The 25,236-nt window shown below is 30.9% G+C and overlaps 2 protein-coding genes across 4 annotated transcripts; one reads left to right on the top strand and one right to left on the bottom strand.

Moving 5' to 3' along the window:
* Positions 1-502: 502 nt before the first annotated feature.
* On the bottom strand, positions 503-3,686 carry LOC113847915 (putative DNA glycosylase At3g47830). The gene is made up of 4 exons (XM_027477245.1): positions 3,299-3,686; positions 3,003-3,203; positions 823-879; positions 503-748 (listed from the first exon to the last, which is right to left on the bottom strand). The coding sequence occupies exons 1-4, from the start codon at positions 3,644-3,646 to the stop codon at positions 512-514; spliced, it is 843 nt and encodes a 280-aa protein (XP_027333046.1). The 5' UTR covers positions 3,647-3,686; the 3' UTR covers positions 503-511.
* Positions 3,687-14,755: 11,069 nt separating this feature from the next.
* Positions 14,756-24,224, top strand: LOC113847496 (ribosomal RNA small subunit methyltransferase G). Of its 3 annotated transcripts, XM_027476647.1 has the most exons (8): positions 14,756-15,035; positions 15,117-15,309; positions 15,395-15,504; positions 15,821-15,899; positions 15,993-16,060; positions 20,610-20,676; positions 23,572-23,687; positions 24,090-24,224. In XM_027476647.1, the coding sequence occupies exons 1-7, from the start codon at positions 14,853-14,855 to the stop codon at positions 23,682-23,684; spliced, it is 813 nt and encodes a 270-aa protein (XP_027332448.1). In that variant the 5' UTR covers positions 14,756-14,852; the 3' UTR covers positions 23,685-23,687; positions 24,090-24,224. The 3 variants fall into 3 exon arrangements, with proteins under 3 accessions (XP_027332448.1, XP_027332449.1, XP_027332447.1); XM_027476648.1 differs by having other exon boundaries at positions 23,521-24,224; XM_027476646.1 differs by lacking the exon at positions 24,090-24,224 and having other exon boundaries at positions 23,572-24,001.
* Positions 24,225-25,236: the final 1,012 nt, after the last annotated feature.

Genomic DNA, 25,236 nt, shown 5'->3' with positions numbered 1-25,236 from the left:
TTCTTTCTATATCTCTCTTTTTTACACCCAATCACCCCCTGTAAATATAATTCCTCAATCCTCACTTTGCATTAAATTAGTCATAGAATTTTGGACTATGCTATCAGATATGTAATATCAAATCATTCATGGGTTAACTTAAGCTTTGGGTTGTTGACGCATAACATAGGATCAGATTCAGAACCTCTATGACTTATTGGTCAAGAGTTTTGATCTTTGTTGAGCCCATTCTTCTAATAAAAAGTTGAATTCACTATTAAGTTAGGTGAGACATTACTCAAGCATGAAGTGTAAAAAGCTCTTCCATTAGGGGACATATTAGAGATGTAATATATAATCATTCAGATATGTTCACCTAACTGAATCAAACTATCCCACAAGCTTAAAATGTTAGATGATGACCGCTGAATGGTTTTATATTACATGTGTAATCTATACCATTAGCATTTTATGAAGTTATACAATCAGAAAATCAAGTGATTGAAAGTAATTTGTTCGCAAAATTCAAAGTTCAAACCGACTCTTCATAATAATTCAATAAAGGACACGAGTTATCATTACATTTCTTTCGTTGCTGATTAGCACCCCTTTTACTGGAGCATTTATTACAGAGCTTCCCGTGCGTAAACAGAAGGCAATTCAGGTCAAACTTAAGTTCATTTGGGATCCTTTGGTTTAGATGAAGATACGTCTTGTTTCTGTCTGCAACAGCGGGAACCCAACCGATGGTTTTTGCAATCTCAAATATCTGCATAAATATTCTGTGTTAGAAACAACTAAATGGAGTAAACTGAAATAAAAGAAAGATAGAATCAAGCTTACGTGAGTGTCCACAGGAAAATCATCTCGCTCTAGGTTGAACATCAACACACAAGCCACCTATTATCAATCTTGTAATTTAGCAAAAACCAACACGAAGGGGAAAAGAACATACATATTTATGTTCAATTGATTAATTATATTTAGTGTTTTACAAATTTTTACATGATGTTATTACGAATGCAATGAAATACAATCATCTTTGATACACTATCAACAAAATCTGAATATATAGATTCCATGATGTCCGAAAACAGAGTGTAAAAGTCTTTCCATAATCCAATCTGAAAATGATCCTACTTCTCATCAAAAAGATTTTAAGAGGCTCACAAAACACTCTTCCCATCACACTTTTTACTATTATTTGAAATTCATGGTCTTAACTAAATGAGATGGATCTCCATTCCCTATGTAGTGGGTGCTACACCCTATTTAGTAGGACCCATATTTATTAAAACAGTGTGTCAAAGAATGAATTGCTAGCTTTTCTCAAAAAATTAGAGAATAATGTCTTAAGAAATATTTTTAATATTTCAATAAAATAAGCAATATGGTGACAGAAACGCTTATTATTTTACTCCCTAGGACAAGACAGGTACTGTAAAAGGGAATTCACTATAGGTTACAAGAGTTGAAACCCTATAAGCCCTTGCCCCGGTCACTAATGGCAATCATATAATGTCCAAATTAAGCATATTGTTCATTTGTCCCCTAAAAAACCTATCTGCTAGAAGCATCTCAAAGCACTTGAATTCAGAGGTGTTTGGAGGTGTGTGGGACATATTGCCTTCTCTGTACCACACTGCATTGTGGTAACATATTGTCCGTGTCTCAAACTCTTTTACCCCTGATTTCAAATATACTACATATTTCTAAAACATCGACACGGCGCAGCAACAAAATCTTACTGTGACATACTTGAACTCCACTAGGTATATCCTCTTAACTAAATTAAAAAAATAAAAATAGAAAATCAACATAGTTGATGAAAGCAAATCACCACAATGAATATTAACAATATTCTCACAGTTGCCAACGTGCCACTTTTGTAGATAAATGAATACCGAATCAATTTAAAATCTGGCATAACGGTTGCTTCTGAATGGGAAACAATGTACTAAAGTAGGTATTAAAATTAACAAGAGATCAGGTACATAAAATTGAATGGGAGAGGAACAACATCATGTAGTAGAGTTCACATTTTTATCAAATTCTAACAGATGTATCTCATTTTTCACAATGTTAGCTTGTCAGCCACATTTGAGCGTTGTTGTTTACAAAGAAAAAAGGGAGTCATTTAGAAACTCAGGATAATAAGATCCATACTCTGTGGCATGTTGCAACTACATATTGCAATTTATGAAATAATACAAGCAAAAATAATACATATAGCCACGTAGGAAATATTCTGTGATACTATGATATTAAATGCGGTTCAATCTACAAAAAAAAGGAAAAAAATCACGTATTTTACTTAATCCAATTTTCTAACGACACTATCAAAAGCAATTTGAATTCGTTACAAATAACATCGACAAAGGGTACAGATGACCAAAATGGTAAGTGATAAATTTAGTACAGAACATGAGACATTGAGATCAAATCCCAAATGACATGAGGAAAAATCCTAATGCAGAACTAATCATCAATTGCCATACATCTGGCTATTTGACAAGGCTACAAAGTGGGAGCAGCTGAGATATTTTGCGCTTAAATGTTACTTGGTGAATTGTGGCGATGTGAATAGCAAATAGAACCGTTCAAGAAGGTATACATAAATTTCTCAATGAATTCATATTTGAAAGCTGTAATCAACACCTCAAAATGTTACAAGAATGGAAAGCAAATGATGATCTTTTAGGTGCAAATGGGACAAAGAGGAGTGCTAGGAACACAATCTCTAATCTAATGAAAATCAATAAATTATGAGTGAGACTCGTTTAGCTTTTATGATTTTCAATAAATTTTAACTAAGAGTGTCAAAAAGCAACCAACACAAGACAATACAATAGCAGAGTTTATCATTAATTACCCAAATGATGCTTAGCAAATTTGGATACCAGAAAGTCATGGACACTAAGAAACTTACAATGCCACAAAGAACAGAACAAGTTCTTCTAAATTTCGTCAATTTCCCCAATCAATACGCTAAAAAAAAGAGAGACGAGGAAAGGAAGATTTACTGTTTTGGGACCAATTCCTTTGAAAAGAGACAGCTCAGCCTTAATTTCATCGACGGACAAGTCTCGTAAATACTCCAAGCACAATTTACCTCTTCTCTCGAGCAAACAACGAAGCACATTCTTAATACAAGAAGCCTTAGTAGGGGCTAGACCTCCACATCGAATAGCATTCTCCACGTCCTTGGACTCGGCACCAAGAACCTTCAACACACAATGCAAAAACGGCACCGTTTCAAACCCAACAGCATAATAAGACAAAGATAGTGATTAAAAACGTAGCTGTTAGTGTTGCGTACGTGTTCCCAAGTGGGAAAGGAGGATTTGAGGGAAGCGAAAGCCCTTTGGGAATTGGCGTCAGTGGTGTTCTGGGAGAGGACGGTTCGGACCAAACCGTCGAGAACGGTTTCGGGTGTGTCGGTGTGATTGGTTAGTTGTGCTTTGCGGTACTTGGCAAGTTCCGGGGGAATAGCGTGTAGGGCTAAGAGAGTGTCTCGCACGCCTTGGCATTCTTGTGGGGTGGGTCGAGTGTGAGATGGGAATGGGGCTTTGACGTTCTCGGTTTCGGTTGGACCCACGCGAACGGACTTGGACTTTCGCTCTGCTTCAGGGTCCACCTTCTGCTTCCTTTTGCGCCTCTTTTCCATTCTATTCTTCTCCTTCGCTCATCGACATCGATCTCCTTTGTTTGTTTGCGTATTTTTCAGGTGATATTTTATTCATATTTTAAGTATTTACTGTCGTCTGCTGCCACTGCGAGGTTGTTGCAACTTGCAAAGGATTATTGATTGGATTACAAATGTAAGCTTTGGAGATTAATATTAGGATAGGAATAGGATGCTCACATTTTTCATTTTAACATGTTAATCATTTTTTATTATTTAATTTAATAATTTTTTTAAAAGATAATCAATTATTACAAAATTATTTTTTAAATTAAATTATATATTTAATCTTTATGTTTTTACAAATACTTTTAAATTAATTTTAATATTTTAAATAAATCATATTTTAATCCTTCTTTTTGTGAGAAATTACAAAATAGTGAATATCTTACTTATGTCATCTTGTCATTTGAAAAATGACACATTGAATGATATGCTTATTTTAGAAATTTGAGTCTTATATGTAGATTATATCTCATATTACATGTTAGTAGTAGAAGTTATAGATCTCTTTTTCAAACCTAAAGTGCTAGATCTTATAACATTGGTATAGTAGCAAAAGATTGTTAATAAGAAACTTATAGTGTAATATAATTGTTAGGTTGAGAAGGGGAAGATGAAATTACTTATGCTACTTCTTTCCCTTATTAAGTTTTTTTTTTTGAGCTAGCGGATGTAGTGGCTGTATCAAAATTTGACAAACATTTTTGTTATGGTTGTAGATTATACACTTGTTACATGTGATGGAGATATTTATCATCTTTAATTTATATGTTTTAAGTGTTTCATCTTTCTTTTTTAGAAATTTTTTAGATCTTTTAATCGAAATTTTGTTATGTGGAGGCAAGTGTTAGTGAAGGTAATTACATTTGTTCTTCACTTATAAGATGAATGATTGTAAAATAACATCTATTATATATAGGGGTGTGCAAAAAATTCAGATTTAATAATCTAATTCATAACTAAAATAAATTAAATTTAAAAATTTAGTTTTTTTTAATAAGACATTTAATTCTTTTTTTTTTTGGGTTAAGATAAATTTTAAATTTCATATAATAAAATCGGTTTTCATGCTTAGCAGTTAATTCCTACAAGCTCCCCTATACAAGCTTTGGTACACTCTAAACTCTAAACTCTAAAGCCTTACTATGTTCAAATATATGCTTTTCATTTTTACATGTGATAGAAATATTTATCACTTTTAATTTGTATGTTTTAGGTGTTTCATTTTTCTTTTTTTATAAAATTTTTAGATCTTTTAATCAAAATTTTATTGTGTGGAAACAAGTGACAGTGAAGGTAAATACATTTGATCTTCACTTATAAGATGAATGGTTGTAAAATAACATATATTATATAAGTCTTGTTGAGATAATATGGATGAACAAATTCTACTTGATATAACTTATTAAAATGTATAATTGCTACAAGATATTTCCACGAAAAGAAAGTTATTATTGTTAAATAACACGTAAATAAGTAGCAAAACATTGAGGTTATACACGTAGAGAATGGGTGTTAATTCTTATGATCTCCATAAGCAAATAATTTCACCCAGATAAACTACAAATACATTAGGCAAATTTGCACTTCATAATTTGTCCACTAGACTATATACATGATTATTTAGTAGATAACATTATTTCCTTACTTGAAAAGCAAAGTATAAAAAACACATAAAAAATACTTATGTAGCCAACTAAGAACCTTAATACAAACCCATAATAACAACAGACAATCCTAAATCAAAATTTAACGATCAACATTTCCATTACATTCAAAACAGGAAACACGCAATGATTCAATATTTTTGTTTTAGTACAATATTTTCTTCTATAAATAAATATGTTCACCACGTACACCCAAATCACTTTAACAAATTATGATACCAACGTTTTATGCTACCAATACTTCCAAACAATGACAAAGGAAGTATAAAAGACTCCTAACTATGGTAATTTCCTGTATAAGTGTACATCAAGAATAAATGAAAAAAATCAACTTTTTCTCTTTTAACAGGTTGTGAACTATCTTTATCACGTACTACTAGAGACACTTTCATTCTACTACTCTCCATAGTATACTTCTCCGAACAACATTAATATGGAAAAGATAGTTAGAGACTAATTTGTAATGAAATGTAAAATTTAACTTTTTTACATTGCAAATCAAATTTATATCTTTCTAAAATAAGTTTGTTGTTGGTTAACATAAAATTTTTATTATTGAATTTTTCAAACCATTCAAAATTTTATTTGAAGTGTTATTTTATTTATTTATTTTTAAAAAGTAGCATATTGGATGAAAATATTAAGCTTGGAATGTTATTTTGATTGTTGACTTGAATGTCTATGAATATGATAGCTTCTATGAAAATATAAAGAATATTTTATAACCAACGTTAAACCATTTAATTATATGATACCCCTTTTTACTTTGAAGGAATTTGAAAGATATTTAAAGATATACCAGTATAATTTAGAAGATGAAAAAAAAAAAAGGAAAAAAAAGTAAAAAAATATTATTTTTTATTTTTATCTATTGATTAATTTTTAATTAAATTGAATCGTTCAGATTTATTAATAATGACATGTCATGTTAAAATAATAAAAAAAGACCCCATCCCATCAAAACTTAAGCTTAAATTAAATTAACTTTATTGTTTCTGCCTAATTAATCTAGCTTAGATTAACTTATCATTTTTCTTTAAATTATTCTAAGAGCTAAATTCATTCAAAAGTTTATTTTGAAATCGTTGATCATTTTGTTCACAAAACTAATATTTATTAATTTCTTAAACAGTAAATCGTGGCGAATTAAACAACGCTTGATTGTGATCACTCGAGATGGAAAGGGTGCGTCAAGGTCGTAATAATTGAAAGCTAATGTAGAAAATAAAATATTGATGGCATGGATTAAAATGGACTATTCGATGACAATTTTTTCTTTTTTCGTATTTAGGTACATTTTATTTTTCCAAAGATTGAAAGTAATTAACTATACACATGTAAGTGCAGTAAAATTTTACATTATTGTATCAATACTTGGATTAGGTACATGCATTTATATTTGAATTATAATTTAGAATACGTATATGAAAAATGTAAAAACAAAAATATATAATACATATAATATGAATTTTTAGTAATTAAGATAAGATAACTAATTTGATAAAACGCGAGATAAGATACCACAAAAATGTTAAATGCACACAAGCGAGGCTTAAACATAGACACTATTTTACATAGGAAAAAAATTGACACCAATTTTAAAACTTCTGTACTCGCTGTTCATAGTAGTTCCTGTGACAATCCCGGTCTCATCTACTCCTGCTTCTCAATCTCAATGACATCTCCCCTTGGCTTTTTCTATGATGTAGCCATTGCCACTCATATACTTACTACCGCAGAGATGGTAACGATTTTCTTCACTGTTATTGATTTATTTTTTCTGTCTCTTTATGGTTAGTGTAAATTAATAAAGCTTCTGGAATCTTACGTCAATTTGTACGAATACCAGTTGCGCGTGTTGAACAATGAACAACGCCAGGTCCGCTGATTGTGCTGCCTTACTTCCGACTTTGATATGTATTTGTAAGGTTGATTACTATAGTTTCATTATCTGAAACGTTTTCCTACTTACAAGAGCATTTATATTATAATTTTTTTTATCAAGAAATAAAACAAATATTTTCAAAATAAAGAAAGCTAAACCATCCATTTTCGATTCACCATGTTCTTTGCTGTTGCTCGTTCGCTTTCTCTCTCTCTCTCTCTCTCCTGTGCATATAATTAGGCATATTCAGTTCTCCATTTCTTATGGCTTGATATAGCACAATGCCTTTTTTTTTTCCCCTTCTCTTTTTGGGATGTACGGTAAAAGAACCGACATTCTTTAATCAAACCACGACGTTTTATTTGATTGGGAACTAAAACCAATGAAATACAATGAAGATCGATGCAGCACTGATTCAGCCTTGACAAATTAAGAACAATACTATATCGACGAGGAAAATTATATTTCAGGAACAAGGAACATGAATTAGGTTGCTTACAACCGGGTTTGGCCTGCGAAAGTTTGTTTCGTGCAATTGGATTCAGCTTATTTAAAATGAAAAAGTAATCAAGATGCATTTATCATATAATGAGTGAATTCAATTTACAATTACTCTACTTTCAATCAAGGGTGAACATATATTTTTTTTATATACCTTTTTTAGAAGAAGAACATGATCATTGTACTCTACTTGTTTAGCTGGTATAGAAGAGGATGTGGTTCACCGTTGTGCTTCATCTAAGTTTTTCCATTGAATTGAGATAGAAGAATTCTTACAGTCATAACACTTGTAAACTAGTGAGATATTCACTACATTCAGCTTCTTCTATAATTTGTATCAATGGTAATTAAATAAATATTGAACGAAATAAGAATTTAATGAAAATATATTAAAAGTGTAAATATTTTTTATATTATTATTTAATTATTAATTGCTACATCAATAAAAATTATTGATATTTTATAATAATTATTTTGAAAGACGTATTTATATTATATTCTATTAATTAACAGTATAAAATTTTATACTAACGTTACACAAAAATTAAACTCATGATATAAAATAAAAATCCTTTATTGCTTTTCAGCATATAGGAATTTCTCAAAATTAGTGTATGTCGTCGCGGCTCGACTTTTTTCGCTGGGAATGGAAATCTTTTTTATTTTACCCAAAGTTTGATGAAAAAAAAAAGTGAATTAAATAATATAACATTTAAAAGATACAATATTTTAATAAGTTATCTCTATTTAATTCGTATAATAGAACAGGTTTTGAATCATTTTCGTTTCATATTTTCGAACGTTTCTTATTTAAGGATGAGAATAAATTAAGCTGGTCATAAAGTTTGTAAACCTATTTTATAATCATATATAAATAATAAAAATAAAAATTTAATAAATACTTGTATATTGAATTATAATTAATAAAATATATTAACATATATTTATTATTGTCATTCTTACTTTTTTATAATAATAAATATTTTTATTTAAGTAACTTTCTCTATACAGAACAAAGTCCCTTGGATGTATCTGGCTGTTTCATGTAGTTTCTCTTTCTTGCTTCTGTAAGGTGGCCAACATTACTGGAAAGTAAAGAAAGGGATCGAATTGAAATGGAGCTTGAAGCTCCTCTAAGTAGGATTGTCTGTCCAGATTGTCGTTGTCTTTCGACTGTAAGCAATCCTCGTGGATGTCAACCTGTTGCGTCCAATCCATTCTTTGTTGTTGTTGTTTTTTTATTTTTTTTATTTTTTAAGTCTAACACTTGTGAAGTTAATGTGATGCTTTTAAATAAACATAATTAATGTCTCATGCTTATATATATGTTAATTATATCATTTATGATTAATTTCTAATTCGCTGTTCCATATGTCGTATTGAATAAAAAACATCGATAGAAGGAAAATACCTATAGTATCATTAATTTAGGATATTTCAATTGTCTTTTTTATATTTAGAGTAAAGCTAATAAAATAGCTATCTAACTCATCTGAATTAGGCCATCACAAATAGCGAACTTTATTACGTTAACAAAATTTATATTTAATTTGAATTTATAAAACAATATTTAAGTTAAATAATTTTTTTACAAACTTTTGCAAGCTAAATTCATCAAATTTAATTGAATTGAGTTAAAAATTTCAAATTTTATTCAAACTCAAAATTTAAAGATCAAATTCTAAATTTATCAAATGGGTTCGAATTAACTTCTTATTATCAAATTTGAGAATGTGTGTATTAAAAAAAATTGAAAAATTAATGATGTATCTCGAACAATGTCGATTTTTAGTGGTTGAAATAAGAGATTTGTTATTTATATACATATTATTTTCAGAAACTATTATTTTTAACTTATGAAATAACACTAAAATTATATAGTATTGGAAAGGCTTATCTAATTATCATAAATGTCAAGTTTATTTCACATACAACAGATATTTGTCAAGCTTTCTTCTCACAGATGACTCTTAAATGATCGCATAAAGTTTGTTTGCACCACAAACCAAATTAAGAAAAAAAGTTTTTGTTTTGTAAAGGAGAGAGAGAAGACAAGGACACAACACAACACAAGCAATAATTGCAAGCCTTGCTTAAGGTTTGACATTTAATTTGCCGCGCCGGTAACCGTACTTCGAGCTTTTTATACACAGCGCTGGATTTCTAATTAGTCTTGATACAATGACACTGATATCTGAGAGTATATTAGGAACCATGAAATGAAGTTAATAATCAGATCTACCACATTTTCTTATTTACCAGATATATATTGAAAAAATTTCTTGCTGGTAAATAATAAAAAAATGAAAGAAACGTTTATTTAGTTTCTGATGCTTTTTCTTTCTTTCTTAATGATGATGTATATAGACCGGTGACCAAAATCATGGGCGGAACATCATTACCGATGACACATAGAACTTTACCTGCTACCAATTATTCATTTCTTCATTGACGAATTGCTTCTTATTCTATTTTTCGCATGCGTGTATATATCCAAGGTTAGATAAGTTATATATGAATTATGGAGTCACGAAAAAGAACATTCAAAGCAACGAGTGAAAAGTTCAAAGGGAGATGAGTTCTAGTCAAGAAGTTAAGTTATTTCGATGACTTTATGCTCTTGATTAGGTGTCAAGCAACAATGATTTCAATTATGCTACAACAAACGTCTCTCTCGCTCATCTTAATTTCTTCCGTGAATTCTGAGACACACTCTTGCATCTGTGTATCCGCATATTTTCTTTGCCATCTTTCACAGTCTACACTTATAAGTACAAAGTACAAACTAGTGTAAAAAAAATGTTGCTGGGAAACCCTAGCTAGACCCAGCAAATAGGTGCATCATTAATATTTTACCGAGAATATGGATACAGTGACAAAGTGATCAAATGATATTACTTAATAACAATATCATAGAATAATTAGAAAACCACTCATTACTACTTCCAATAATCATTAAATGATATTACTTAATAACAATATCCCGTTCTCCTTAATTTCTACACCAACGTTTTTTAGCAATGAAAAAAAGTTGAAAGCTAACATAACCCTTTCGATCTGGACAAAGTTTATCAATCAAAATTAAGAAGTAATAACACTTCCACACTGAGAAAGAGAGTAGGAGGAAGGAAGACAGAGATAGAGCAAGCTAACATAAATAATCCTTCTGCAAATCTAACTAAAAATTGGTATAAAATTGGAAGAAAAAAGGCTACTTAGTAACATGGAATTGATATACTTATAGTAAAAACAGAAAATGGATCGGACCGAGACGCTTGATTCCCCTAGAGTTTGAGTTGTTGGATCCTTGAAGCAAAAGCTAGACCCTTCTCTCACTCAATATATATAAGTTGCTGAAGCTAGCTAGCTAGATATATGTGAAGTAGTAGGGTTTTCTCATAAGCATAAGCGAAGCAGCAACTTTTGTTCCTTCTTGGTTGTGTTCGTCGTCTTCTTCTTGGGCTTGTTTTGAGTGGTGCTTGTGATGGTGAAGGCGGTGATCATGATGAGGAAAAGGTTGGTGGATGATGATGATGTTTCTGATAAAGGAAAGGGTGGGAGCCTTGAGGGGGTAATGATGATGATTATGGATGGTAAGAGAGGAGGGGAAGGAGGGTGAGGGCATGATGATTGCTGTTGGCTGAGGCCGTTGAAAGATTGAAGAAAAATCCAAGGTAGTTCGTGCCATCCCTCTGAGAAAGAGAAAGAGACCACTTGATAGCTCTCTATCTCTATTCTCTCTCCTTTTTCTATTGTGGGAAGAAAGAAAGAAAGAAAGAAAAGAATTATCACGAAAACCGTGGTGCCAACTTTTTTATGCCCTCCAGCTCTTGTTCGTGAGGAAAAGGAAAGATGACCCCATTTCATTTTCCATGAGAAATTATCACCTGCCACTGTTCTTCTTGTCCACAGTGTAACATCCAATCACATTTAAGTGCATGTGGGATGTGATCAATATTTTGTTGACAAACAATTACAACTCTAATTGAAAATATTAAGGAGTTCAGAAAAAGTGCAGAATGATTGAGTTGTTTGTTGTAATATTCCTATGGATATAGTAGTGTAGACTGGTAGCTGAATTCTATTTTTTTTTTTAATATTCTTTATATTATTATAGGTTATTATTATATTCAAAAACAGTAAAAGGCTGTTTGTGACTGTATATGAAGTGGATGAAATGCTTATGAGCTTTATAGGGTTTAGTTAAAGATGTAACTTGGCAGAACAGCGAGACAAATATACCCATGAGAATAAAGAATGACAAAGTCATCAAAAGAACTGATTGTGACAGTGCTTGAGAGAATATAAAATGCGAAAAATTAAAAATGTTAAGAGAAGGAGGACACATAGGAAGAACAAGATAGAAATAGAATATGTGGCCTCTTGAATGTAATGGCTGTCCTACTGCAAAAGCAATTGCTTATGGGACAAAAATGTTAGTTACTGTTCACATAACGCAATAATGTTCCCGGCATTCTGAAACTTGAAAGCAATAATTCATTGTTTACAGAGATAGAGAAAAAGATTCCCAGATAAGCATATTTTGAATGTTTGTCCAGTACCATATACCTGGTCTGATGATACTTCTTGATTCTCGCACTACTCAACAGTCTGATATATGTGTGTAAAACATCTTTTACTTAATTCTTTTTGTTTTTATATTGCCTTTCCTTTCTTGCTTTTCAACATTATTTTTGCCGCACGCCCCCCACCCTTGCTTTTTTATTTTTTTTTAGCCTCACTTTATTTTATTTTATAACACAAATTCCTCCTATGTTTTTACCTCAAAACCTATCCTATTTATCTTCCCTTTTTAGACTTCTCTTTTCACAAAATTGGCCAAGTAAGAAAAATCAAGTTAATTTATCTTCATTGGCCCAATTTAGATTGTGAATTGGCTTGATCATCGAAGAGGCCCTTGAAGTTCCAAGAACTCTTGTATGATTGTTTTGTTTGGTTGTGGTTTTGAGCATATATAGAGGACAAAAGTAGTTTTTGGAAAATAACCTATCTAAACCTGCGCTTATGACTTTATGTTTGACCCTGATAAAGTCACGCATTAGCCAGCCTTTTCTTCCACTTTCTCCTCTCATGAATGGAGGAAAATGTGGCAAACCAAATTTGTTTGATGGAAAAGTGAAACTCTTGAACAAAAGTGGAATTCTTTTCCAGAGATTCAAATCTTTTTGGCACAAAACATAGTCTAAACCCAAACATATAAAGTGCACAGTATGCTATGTTCCCTCTGTCCTTGATTTCTTACGGAGAGGTTAATTCGGCTTGTTTGTTTAAAAAACCCATACTCTATAATGAATATTCTATATCTAAATAAAAATATGAAATTCGTACTAATTTAGATAGACATATTTCCAATCAATTTTATTCAGTTTAAACCAAACGCAAATATAGTTAGATCCTTCACCGCATATAGCAACCATCCAATATTTTACCCAACAAGTTAATTTGTATCATTTTATCGATATAAGGGTAATAGAAATATCAACTTTAATTTCTACAATTTTTAAGTATTCAAAGTATGAGGGTCAGTAGTCATTATTGGTGAACTTAGTACCTAAAATCTAAAAATTATTTTAATTAAAGTATATAGTATTTCAGATTATATTTATTTTTAATATATAGGTATATATATATAGTAAATTAACATTATGACACATTTTAAATTATATGTTTGAAAAAAATTCCCTATTTTTAGAAAAAAGGTATTTATTAACAAATTTCAATTTTTAAAAATAAATTAATCCAAGCATATACTAAATCAATGGTACATTAGTACGCACAAAAATTAATGTTAGATATAATCTTGCTCATTTTAATGATAAATTCACTTTAAAAAAGTCTTATCCAGTATATAAAATATATTCAAAACCATTTTTTCTTTCGCGCTTTCAAAATAAAATGTTTTTATTTTCAGCTTAATGATACATTACTATTCAATTTGATCTTGAATACATTTGAAACATTTCAAATGTGGAATTATGGAGGCACTTGAAAAGAGCATTGAAGCGTGGGAGGAGTAGCTTAATACGATTTGCCTTTTTATTAAAATTATGACACATTTCAAATTTACTTACGGTTGCATTGAAAAATAGGATTTGCCTTTTTTTTAAAAGGTGATAGAAGATGTAAAGTAAAAAAGTGTTAATCTATTCACAACATGATTTTAAATAGGTTATGTTTATATTTCGATCAACGGTTTGCTTTTTTTACTTTACACCTTTCTTCCTCTTTAGAGGAGAGCTCGATCCTTAAAAATATCGTACTATTCAATTGAAAATTACTATTCTTAGGGACTAAAATATTCATAGGTAATAATAATTCATTAAAACGAATTTTGTAATAGTTTGATATTTCAGTCTATTTTCACGATGGCTGCACTAAGTTACTGTCGGGATTAGACATCGGTTATGTTTGACATGAATAGTGATAGCTGAAATTATAAAATTAAGTTTTGGTTAAAAGCTAAATTAACTTATTAAATTAGATGTATTTCGTAAAATTATATTATTAAACTTGCTGATAAAAATGAAACAACATAAAAAGGCAAGCTTATATTTATTTTTTTATTTTTTTGTAGGCATTATATTTTTATAACTATAGGCTTTTAATTTAGTTTTAAACTCTTATTTTTTTAAAAGATAAAATATTTTATTGAAAATAAAAAATAAATAGTGTAACCATGTATTAATAAAAATAAACAGGGAAATATTACTGCAAACAATGTTTGCATGAGCTATATATATATATATATATATATATTAAAATAAGTTGAAAAAAGTTATAAACTAATTAAAATATGTTATTAAATACACCCATTAACTATTTTCGTTGACTACCAATGGGTTGGACCTAAACTAATTTTAATTAGGGTATGTAAGTCCTAAGTAGTATGAAAAATATGAATTACATTAGGATTGTAAATTTCATGGTCCATGATATTAACTGGGTTAACGTGGCCTATAATTATGTTAGTTTACAATAAAGTCACCTTCTGGGCCAATTAGTCCAAGACGGAGAAAAATGTTCGGCATGGCTGTAGGGACCTTACTTGATAAGAACTTGTGTTTGGGCCTTTCTTTAGGCTTCGTTGTGTAGTGTGCTGGGGGAACGGGAAATGCTGCTCAGTAGTAACTCGCAGTTTTCTCGGTGGACTTTCTTCAAGCACCTTACGACGCGCAAATTAACGACTTTCTGTCAGCACAAATCCCTAGTCACTCTCTCCCAATTTGGAACCCTAACCTCTCGCCAGAAAGACCAAATTCATCTCTACGTTGACGCTCTTCTTCAATGGAACAAGGTATTCAAATTCTCTCTCTCATCGCATACAGCCCCACGCGCATTCCCCCTTAACACTTGCATGTTGCAATTGCAATTGCAGCGCATGAATCTGACCGCAGTTAAAGAGGTGAATGACGTGATGGAACGGCACGTGGAGGATTCCCTTTCGATTTTGCCTCCTTTGAGCGATTTTTATCGCATGCACTGCGGAACTTCGTGTGACAAGCTTAACCTTGTGGACGTTGGAACTGGCGCGGGCCTTCCCGGAGTAGTTTTAGCCATAGCTCGCCCAGGTGAAGTCTTATGTAATGTATTAGCAATCAAAATTTGTGTTGTTGCTTGATGGAGTGCGTTGTGACTTGTGATTCGGTGGAATAGAGTGGGATGTAACGCTGCTGGAATCTATGAACAAACGATGTGTCTTTTTGGAGCATGTTATCAGTGTTATTGGTTCCTCAAACATTCAAATTGTAAGAGGAAGAGCAGAGGTAACATACACTCCAATTCTTTTAACAGTTATTTCCATTTGAGTATTTCTTGTTTTTGTCAAGATCTCTTATGCTATTTTGAATTGTTTTCCTTAGTGTATTGCATAACAGCTTTCTTATTTAATCCGTTTGAAAGGAGAAAGAAACGGGAGAGAATAACTTGACATGGTTTTCCAAGGAATATTAACCTGGAATAACAAACTGAAACACTCCTAAAAACCTTCACCTTGTTGTTATGTTTTATGTTTCTTCTGACACCATCTTCTGCCATGTCCCTTCTCTTGTGTTAAAATGTTTTATTCTGTGCATAGGGCAGAGTTTAGGTCAGAATCCTTGTTTCAGAGAGCAATTTGACGTAGCAGTGGCCAGGGCAGTTGCTGAAATGAGAATATTAGGTAATAATATTGAGGACTTCCTGATTTGATTCTTCATTTCTTTGACACTCAGTGATTTGTTACTGCTTCAGTGTTTTGTTATTGCATTTCCAGCTGAATATTGTCTTCCCTTGGTTCGTGTCGGTGGATTGTTTATTGCTGCCAAGGGTCATGATCCTGAGGTATGTAACAGCTACTGGAAATTTATTTTGCTGACTCGTATTATATATCTAATATTGCTTGCTTGATAGCTTTCGTACAAGAAATGTCTACAAATCTTAAATAAATTTTGATCGTTTGTCTTTTTTTTTTTACCTCCTGAAATGTGCCTAATTTGTATCTGCCATAAGTCTTACATCTGTCTCTGATTCATATTTCATTGGCATTGATCATATGATCTATGAACTGGGGAGGTTGTGCCTTCTCAGGAGATTACAATTGAATACATTGGAGGATAACTTATGGGCCTTGTGCTGAACCATAGGAAGGGTTCACAAGTCGAACAATTATTATGTCCAGTCGTCCTCAGGTTTGAGTTCATTTACAGGGTGTAGTTCTGATTTGATAATGCCCTAGGAGGATATTTTAGCCTACGAGTAACAGTGAGTTTTCAATTATTAAGATTTCAGCAAATATTATTAAGTTCTTGTAAATAGTTTACTTAGGATATATTATTGAAAAAAGAGACAATGGAGGTGGATTTTAGGATCTTTGTTGTATATTGGATTTTGGGGAGAATTATAGGAATATGGAAAATAAGTAAAAATCATCTATGTTTGCAAGTTAATTAGAATTCAAAAATTGTCAATGGTAATTTTTAGTTCTTCATTTTTTTTAATAATTTTTAACTGCTATACTAGTACAACAAATATGGCTTGTCTATTGAAAAATTGTCAATGGCGATTTTTTATAGTAAAATATTGATATTGGCAGTTTTTGAATCTTTAGCTAAGTAAACTCACTTCCTCCTCATTTTAATCCGTAGAGTTAAATATTCTTTATACATAAATATGGAAAATGATTAAACAACAATAATTTTATAATAAATTAAATGCTAAACTTTTATCTAATTATATTAAAGAATATTGTCTTCTTTTTTCTTCTTGATTTTTGAGGGCCTGTATCTAATAGAAATATGAGTAAAAGGACACAACATGCGTGAAAGAAGTTTCCTTTGTCTTTTTCTTCTTCTACCACCACCATCCTTTTGCGGAGACTAATATAACTTCTCATTCGACTGTGCTAAAAGTGATGACTTCATGGGGAATTGCTAGTGCTAGGCCTGTGGTAGTTATATGGAAAACTACTGCTGCTTGGAGAGTAGTGGCTCCATGAGAAACTACTGCTACTTGAAGAGTCGTGGTTCTATAGGAAACTATTACTGGTAAGTTGGTGGAACTGCAACTGCATACAAAAAAACCTGACTTAAATGATCCTGTATTAAGAGTTAAATTGGCTAAAAGAATGAGTCATAATTATTATGGAGAACTTGCATGGCCTAATGATCTTTTATATATTTGATATATTTTTATTAATGTAGTTTTTATGACAACTATACAGAGATAATACCCACATTTCAAATGATATACAAGAGGTGAACAACTATGGTCCACTATTTAGCTCTTTGATATGCTTTGAGTTATTAAAATAACATGCAGCTAGCCGTATAATATTTTAATTTAGATTTGTTTAACTTGTTATCTCTTGACTCAAAAGTCTTGAGGGATTTTATATTAGAGTTATTAGAATTATGTGAACTAAGTAATTTGAGCACTATATATGATGAGTGGACGATAATGCAAAATTATTGATATCAGAATATTTTACACAAAATTGACAATTATTATCCTTTCGTAAGCATTAGGCATGGTACACATAGTATGAAATATAATAGCTATGGTTCTCCTAACAGGGTTATAGGCCCAACAATAGCCATTTCCCATGGAGTTACCCTCTCCTCAACAGCAGTGGCTTCCTATGGAGCCACTACTCTCCAAGCAGTAACCTCCTTTATACTTGTTAATAGCACGCTCTAGCAGTGCGACAGACACGTTGCGGGGCATTTGTCCTGTTGTGGTGGTTGCAAGAGTTCGTGACCAAAACCTCGAGCAGTTTGCATGCCTTTATGAAACCTATATATCAAATAATTTCATCTTCTCCGCATGCTTCTTCTCTGCATTGCAGCAAAAGTTGAGGCCTCAACAAAGAGATTTCTCCCCGCCTCACCGGCTCACCCATTCGATTTTGCCGGCAAAATTAGCTTTTGCTGGTGGCTTTTTGCCAGAGAAATCAGCTTTTCTTGACACCCCACTTTTTCTACACTGTTTTTCTTCTTCCCCTTCTCTGTTCGGCACTCTCTCCTCCCATCTCTATCTTGTTTCTGCTTTGCGACAATCTCCAATCCAGCAGAGTCACTCATTTAGGATGACTTCTTTGGCAAAAGCCACTTCCTTTCTTCTTCTCTCTATTCTATGATTCTACAGTCCTACCTCTATTCTGTTATACTATTTATGCATATTTGTTTAATATTATTATATACATAATTATTTGCATATTTATATACTTTATATTCATATGAAAAACTTTAAAATAGCGGCAATCCCGCTATATGCTATCCTGCAATAGCGTTTGGAGGGTTGTTCGCTACACCCAACTATCCGAGATTAATAACTATGATCTTCCCTGTTTTTCCGTTCACTGATCACTCATGCTTTAGGCTTTATTTTTCTGTTTATCCTTTGCTTTTTTGTTCAAGGTCTATTCTTTTGTTCATACTTTGTTTTTTATTCCCACTCTCCTTTGTTCTTCATGCTTTCATGCCCTGTTTTGCTGAAAGAGATAAAACTTGGTTTTTTTATTTAATAACATTCATACTGTAGTGTTTTGCACTTTTACTTGAAATAATAATTAAGTGATTAATTTTGAGAATTTTTACTAAAATTTTATGTACATAACATATTATGTATGCATACTACAAATTTTAAATAGCGGTCATCCTGCTGAAGTGTTTTAGGGGTCAGCCGTTATTTGCCACTATCTGATCTGAGATTAACAACTATGGTTTCCCATGAAGTTACCAGTATTAGCAATTTCCTATAAATCTTCGGCGCAACCGAACCAAAAATTATATTGGTTTCCACTAAGAGAACAACGATAGCCATTTTAGTAGGGTGAACAATCCCCATAACAACAACTAACATGAATGACCATAAATGGAAATGATATTTGTTGTGATTCAAGAAGTTGGAAATCATGGGGGAAAAGGTTTTTTGATTTTGCAACAGTGACAATGACATATATTGTGGATTATTGTGCACTTATGATTTTGCCATTAATGATGCTTAATCTACCCAACGAATTCTCCATTGTGATTTTGATTGGAATGAGGAAGCATCTACGGAAGAAACCTGTACATTAGGTGTCTGAATAGTATGTTTCTACACATCAAGCATCCATATAGGAGGATGTGTACCAACCACACTAATGATGACACCAGATTATGAAATTACACCTCTGCCAATATTCTAACGGGGTGATCAATGGTCGTTGTCAATGATGCAATGAGAGATAATGCAACAAAATATGGAAGTCACATCTACATCTATGCATATGGTGAAGTCAAAAGCTGCAGGAGATGGGTCTTCAGAAGCCCAGGGTGCAGGAGATGATGGTGGTAGAGGAGGAAGATCAAGGGGATTTCTTTGACATGTTACGATTATTTACTCATGCTCCTATTAGATACAACTTGTTAAAAATTAAAAAGAAAAAGGGGAAAAGAGGATAACCTTCTTCAATATAATTAGATAAAAATTCATTCTTGAATTTATTGTAATATCAATGTTGTTCAATACAACTTCTTAAAAATCAAAAAGAAAAAGGGGAAAAGAGGATAACGTTCTTCAATATAATTAGATAAAAATTTAGACTTGAATTTATTGTAATATCAATGTTGTTCAATGTTTTTTGATGTTTATGTATAAAAAATATCTAACTCTATAGATTAAGAAGTGAATTTATATAGGTTGCAATTCAAAAACTGCCTGTGGCGTAAAAAATTGTTAATAAGAATTTTTTAGTAGTCAAGTCACATTTTATACTAACATAGGAAATAATTATTAAAAAAAATCTAAAATTGAAATTGACAATTTTTGCATTCTAACTGTCCAACAAACATAAAAAATTGTTTTACTTATTTTTCATAATCTCATTTTTCTTCTCAAAATTCCATATTTTGGTATTAAACAATAATTTTTCCCATATAAAAAAAGAGCCACGGCGTACACATTCAACTTAATCATATATTCAAACTTACTGACTTATCTGTCTATTCACTTAAAAGTTAACAAAATAAAAATTTACTGCCTATAAAATAAATTATTTCTCAATTGTGTTATATTCTTTGATTTTCCATATAATTTACTCTCAGTAAAATGTTTTTTCATTGTCATTTAATATTGTGTTGGCAGTCGTCTCATGATTAAAGAACTTTGACTTCCTAGTTCCTACATAGTGGTTGGGACTTGGGATGGTCAAACCCTTGTGGTAATTTGTCAATGGATTGATTGGATGTAATATAAGAAGTTTTACATTTAAAGTAGACCAAAATTGAACCCATATTATTTTTTATTTGTTTAAATTTACAAGTACATCTCAAATCAAGTGAAAATATTCTGTGGCTTTTCTATACATGTCCCATGGATTTGAAGTTGTTAACAGTATGAATTTTGATAGGATGAAATTAAGAATGCTGGAAGTGCCATCCAGAAGATGGGTGCATCTCTACTGCAAGTGTGCTCAGGTACTGAGCTTTAAGTCTTTAAACTTTGCTCTTGTGATATAGACTTTTGTACTGCGTTAAAAATTTTCAAATTTGTTATGATTTTCCTAGCTGAAACTTTCATTTGTGTTCCTGAGAAAACAAGTTTTTAACGTTTAATATTCTGAATGAAGTGGAGACATTGATAGTTTCCTTGTCAGATGGCTCTTAGCTGGTGTAAATTGATTAGTCTTGTGTCAAGATTAAGCTGTAACACCAATTTTTAAGGATTTAATTCCCCCTTCTCACTTTCTCTTTTGTTGAGTGTTCTGGAGCCTAGCAAGTGATGATTCTTTTTTACTGGGAAAATAGTTGAGAGTTTAAAGTCAATATTAGTGGCCATGGTTGGTGATGCTCCTACGGCTTGTGGAGGCACGTCAGTAAAATGTAAAGGTTGGGCAAGAAGTGTCTGTGTATCAAGGTGCATGTGTGTTTTTACTAGTCGAACTTAGCAGAAAGGTAGAGAAGAAATTTGATAGGAAGATTGGAGTGAATATAAATTTGATAACATAGTGATGTTTAATCGAAATTCTGAAACACATATTTTGTTGTAGTATTTTAAAATAATAGAAGTCCCAGATTGCCTACAATAGGAGTCCGTTGAGCATATATCAGTGTTTTTAAAATAGGACTCACCGTTGAATCGGTGAAGGTACTAATTCATGATTTATTATTTCAAAGAGATTAAATTGTGCTCAAACTGATAATATATGAAAATATTTTTTTAATATTAGATAATATATTAAATAATTAATTAAAATAAAATTATTAAAAATTATGTTAATTGAAATTTTAAATTAACATAAAATGATCATATTGCATATAAGATAAAAGATTATAATAAATAGCTAAATTACAATAATTCATACGTAAATATCATTTATAGGTCTTATTTAATTAAATATTATATTACAATTTTTTAAAAATAATTTTTTTTAACTACCTGGTTTAAACTAATTATTTGCACCAGTTCTTACCTGGCTTTGGCTAATTTTTTTAACCGATTACTTAACTAATTTTTTATTCAACCGCCCAATTGAGTCTGGTTTTGATAATTATGGTGTATATGTATCAATGTTGAAGAGAGTTTGTAAAAGATATAAAAAGAGAGATGGGCGCCTATTCGAGACAACATGGGACTTCTCATTATTTTTAAATAAAACAAAATTAATGGAAGATATATATTGTGCTACCATTTGATTTGAGAGCTTGAAGATAAGGATGTCAAGTACTTGATCTTTTGTCCTTAAACAAAATCCTGACAACCACAAACCTACACAAATTTTACCCTACTCTTACGCCCAAAAGGCCAGAAAATATTTCACAATCTACTGTTCCACCTAGATTAGAGCATCAATCTTTGTTCCTTCCCTTGGTCCTTTTAGGGCTTATTTGACACCTTGTATTAGGCATGATAGGATAAGCTTGTACAATGCTTTATGACTTTATTGGTTATTTGGTGCAAGTACTGTATTGCACAGGCTTATCTATCGAACTCCTCTTATACCTTCAAATGATAGATAGTAGGGGTGGGCATAAAACTTTCCCACAAACATGAAGACAATCTATTTTAGGTAACAATTAATTTTAAAATTTTAAATGTTATGCAGGTTAATTATATCTTCAAAAGTTAGACTAATTGAATAATTATGTTAAGGAAATTTAAGCCAGCTCGAATGGCTCACAACTTGTATTGAATTGGGCCAATAATTTGTTAATTTAAACTATCCTGAACCTAGGCACAAACAACCCACATCAAAGTCTGAATTATCCGGGCCTTATTGACAACCTTGAGTGGTGTTGAGTTGGTAGTAAGAAATGATAGAACAGAAAGATAAATAAAGTTAGAATATAATAAAAAATATAAGTTATTATTATTTTTATGTATCAGGATATTAAAATAGATAATATTATGTCATTTTTTTTAATGTTTGAGATAAACAAAAAATAATAGAGCACATATAAATTATATTTAAAACAAAATTACTCTTTTATCAAAATTAATATAATTTAAATTTAAATTTAAATTTTTTACATTTCAATATATATATATATATATTAAAAATATTTTTGTGTACATACAGTATTAAAATTCGACATTCAATTTTCTTACAATTAAAATTTATTTTTAGCAAGAAATTATAATTGGAAAATTATTAAAGAATAAAATATATTTTATAAAATGATTAAAATATTTTTTTACAAATTTTTTTAAATATATTTTTCTTAAAAAATTATTTATTTTTTAAAACAAATGTGTACTTTTAAAAAAATACTTTTAATACTTTTTTGAAACACTATTAAAAAACGCTAATATATATATTTTTTTGTAAAAAATATAAAAATATATTTTTTAAATAAATTATTTCTTTATAAAATATTAAAAAGGTATAAAGTATGAATGAGAATATAATAGAAAAAAAAATTATCATGATGTTTTTAACCCACTAGTTCATTTGACAACTTCAAAAACATATTCAACACATAATATAAGTTTGACATAATTATTTAGATAAATTTAATTCTATAAATATATTTTAAGTGAAAGATATTTTTTTCCAAGAACTGTTTTATCCTATCTAAATGTTACACTCTCTGTCCCTAAGATAATATTATCTTATCCAGCAATATCTTATACGATGTGAGGCCAAACACTGTATAATGTTAAATTTTTGTTAGGCTTATTAGTATGTTCTTTCCGATATTTCAGAAACAGTTAATTTTGGCAATGTCCTTGTATTCTTAATTTTTGTTTTGTTTGGGTACATGTATTTTTTTTTTTTTTCGGAAGAGACTGTATCTCATTTCAATTTACTGTTTCGTCAGTGGATTAGCTAGCTTATAGGAGTAAATTTACATTGCTGTTGTTATGTCTAGTGGAATCGCAAAGCCCGCATGGTCAGCGAACTGCTGTCATATGTTCAAAGGATCGTCCTACACCATTGAAATATCCCCGTGATCCAGGTACACCAGCTAAAGAGCCATTGTAACTAAGGTAAGGTAGATGCTCATTCTGTGGGCTGTGTTGTGTTAATTTTTCTAGCCAATATTCTGTCACTCATCTTGAACCAACGTGGAGCATTTTGTTCCCAAGAGTGGCCTGTTGTTTACAACATAATGTGCACCAGTGGCTAGTTTTTTAGTTCATATAGAGTAAGCTTTTATAATTATTGCTGTTACCGACGTCGTTCGGAATAGATCTACCTGTGGTGCGACTTTACTTGCATATGTGGATTATATGCAAAGCCTTACAATATTTTTGCCTTTATGTCGATAACGACATGGAAATTGCAATCTGTCTTTATCTCTCTCCTCGCCTGTCTTGTATTCATTGCACATTTACTCTGATCGGAATCAGGAGGCAAATGGCTTTAGGCGACTAACCCCCATGACTATGACTATGATGGTTTGTAGATGGTGTGTGCATAATATCTACATCTGAGCGAAAACATTTTTCAGTTTAGAAATGTCGAACATTTTTAGTTTGTAGCATTCCTACTTCCAGGATCCAAGTTTGTCTATTGATGTTTTATCACGACACAAGAGTGAGTGTTCAGAAATGACTCAGGTTTGAAATACTGGCATTGAAAAAATGTCTGCCATGTTACCTAATACCTAATCCTCTTATGCGTACTTAAATTGGGAAAATCCTTAAAAATCTCATAAAGCAGGAATTAATAAGATTCTGGACTGGGACCGGCGTTGTATAAAACTGGTTTTTGAAAGATAAACACACACTGACGAGAGACTAATCCTTTTAAATGATAATGAAGCGGTTAAATTATATTTTTCATCTTCTAAATTTAAGTAAAATTTTAATTGATCTTCCAATTTTATTTTTATGCAATTCAGTCTTCTATATTTAATTTAAGTTTTACTTCACTCTTGTAGTTTTTTTTATTCAATTTAGTCCTAATTTTTTTTAATGTTAAATTGATTTAAGAGATGTATTGGTATTTGATATAGATACGAGTTTGTAATGAAAATAATTAATAATAAAATTCATTGATATTTATGATTTGATTGATAATTATGGATTGACATTAAGTTTCATGTATTTACAATGGAAAAAAAAGTTGAATATGTACTTAGTCAGAAATAATTTGCAAAAAATTTAAGGTTTTAATAGTGATTAATTTTTTTATATGATGATTTAACAGTAAAATGCATATAAAATATAAAATAAGAAATTTTTTTATTTAAAGTGTTATTTTTAAAACTTTGGTTAAGTTAAAAATAGAACAAAGTTAAATGATTTAAGTAAAATTTAAAATGCTAAATTAAATAAAAAAATAAAATCAGATCTATATTTTATTTAAACAAGTATTTTTTAGCCTAACGAAGCAATAAAGTAACTTCTTTAACCATCCAGTTCAAGTTCACATGCTACTTTTTAAGCCATGTGTTAAATGCATCAAATCAATTCTTATGGTTTACAATTTAGTAAGAAAAATGCTTCTTAGATTCTTAAACGTATGGAACAAGGATGAGATTCCTTGGCAGCTCTATGAGATCCCAATCCTTGAAAACTTGATTCTATGA

Source organism: Abrus precatorius, unplaced genomic scaffold, assembly GCF_003935025.1.
Source record: "Abrus precatorius isolate BTA unplaced genomic scaffold, Abrus_2018 Scaffold8, whole genome shotgun sequence".
NCBI lineage: Eukaryota > Viridiplantae > Streptophyta > Magnoliopsida > Fabales > Fabaceae > Abrus > Abrus precatorius.
This window is presented reverse-complemented; position numbering and strand designations above follow the sequence as displayed.

Excerpts from the sequence above, each read along its gene's own strand:
- LOC113847915 (XM_027477245.1), bottom strand. The coding sequence starts at position 3,646 with ATGGAAAAGAGGCGCAAAAGGAAGCAGAAGGTGGACCCTGAAGCAGAG. Across the intron at positions 3,204-3,298 it reads CCTTTCCCACTTGGGAACAC|GTTCTTGGTGCCGAGTCCAA; the intron begins GTACGCAACACT and ends TGTGTGTTGAAG. Across the intron at positions 880-3,002 it reads AAGGAATTGGTCCCAAAACA|GTGGCTTGTGTGTTGATGTT; the intron begins GTAAATCTTCCT and ends GATTGATAATAG.
- LOC113847496 (XM_027476647.1), top strand. The coding sequence starts at position 14,853 with ATGCTGCTCAGTAGTAACTCGCAGTTTTCTCGGTGGACTTTCTTCAAG. Across the intron at positions 15,310-15,394 it reads TTTAGCCATAGCTCGCCCAG|AGTGGGATGTAACGCTGCTG; the intron begins GTGAAGTCTTAT and ends TCGGTGGAATAG. Across the intron at positions 15,505-15,820 it reads TTGTAAGAGGAAGAGCAGAG|AGTTTAGGTCAGAATCCTTG; the intron begins GTAACATACACT and ends TGCATAGGGCAG.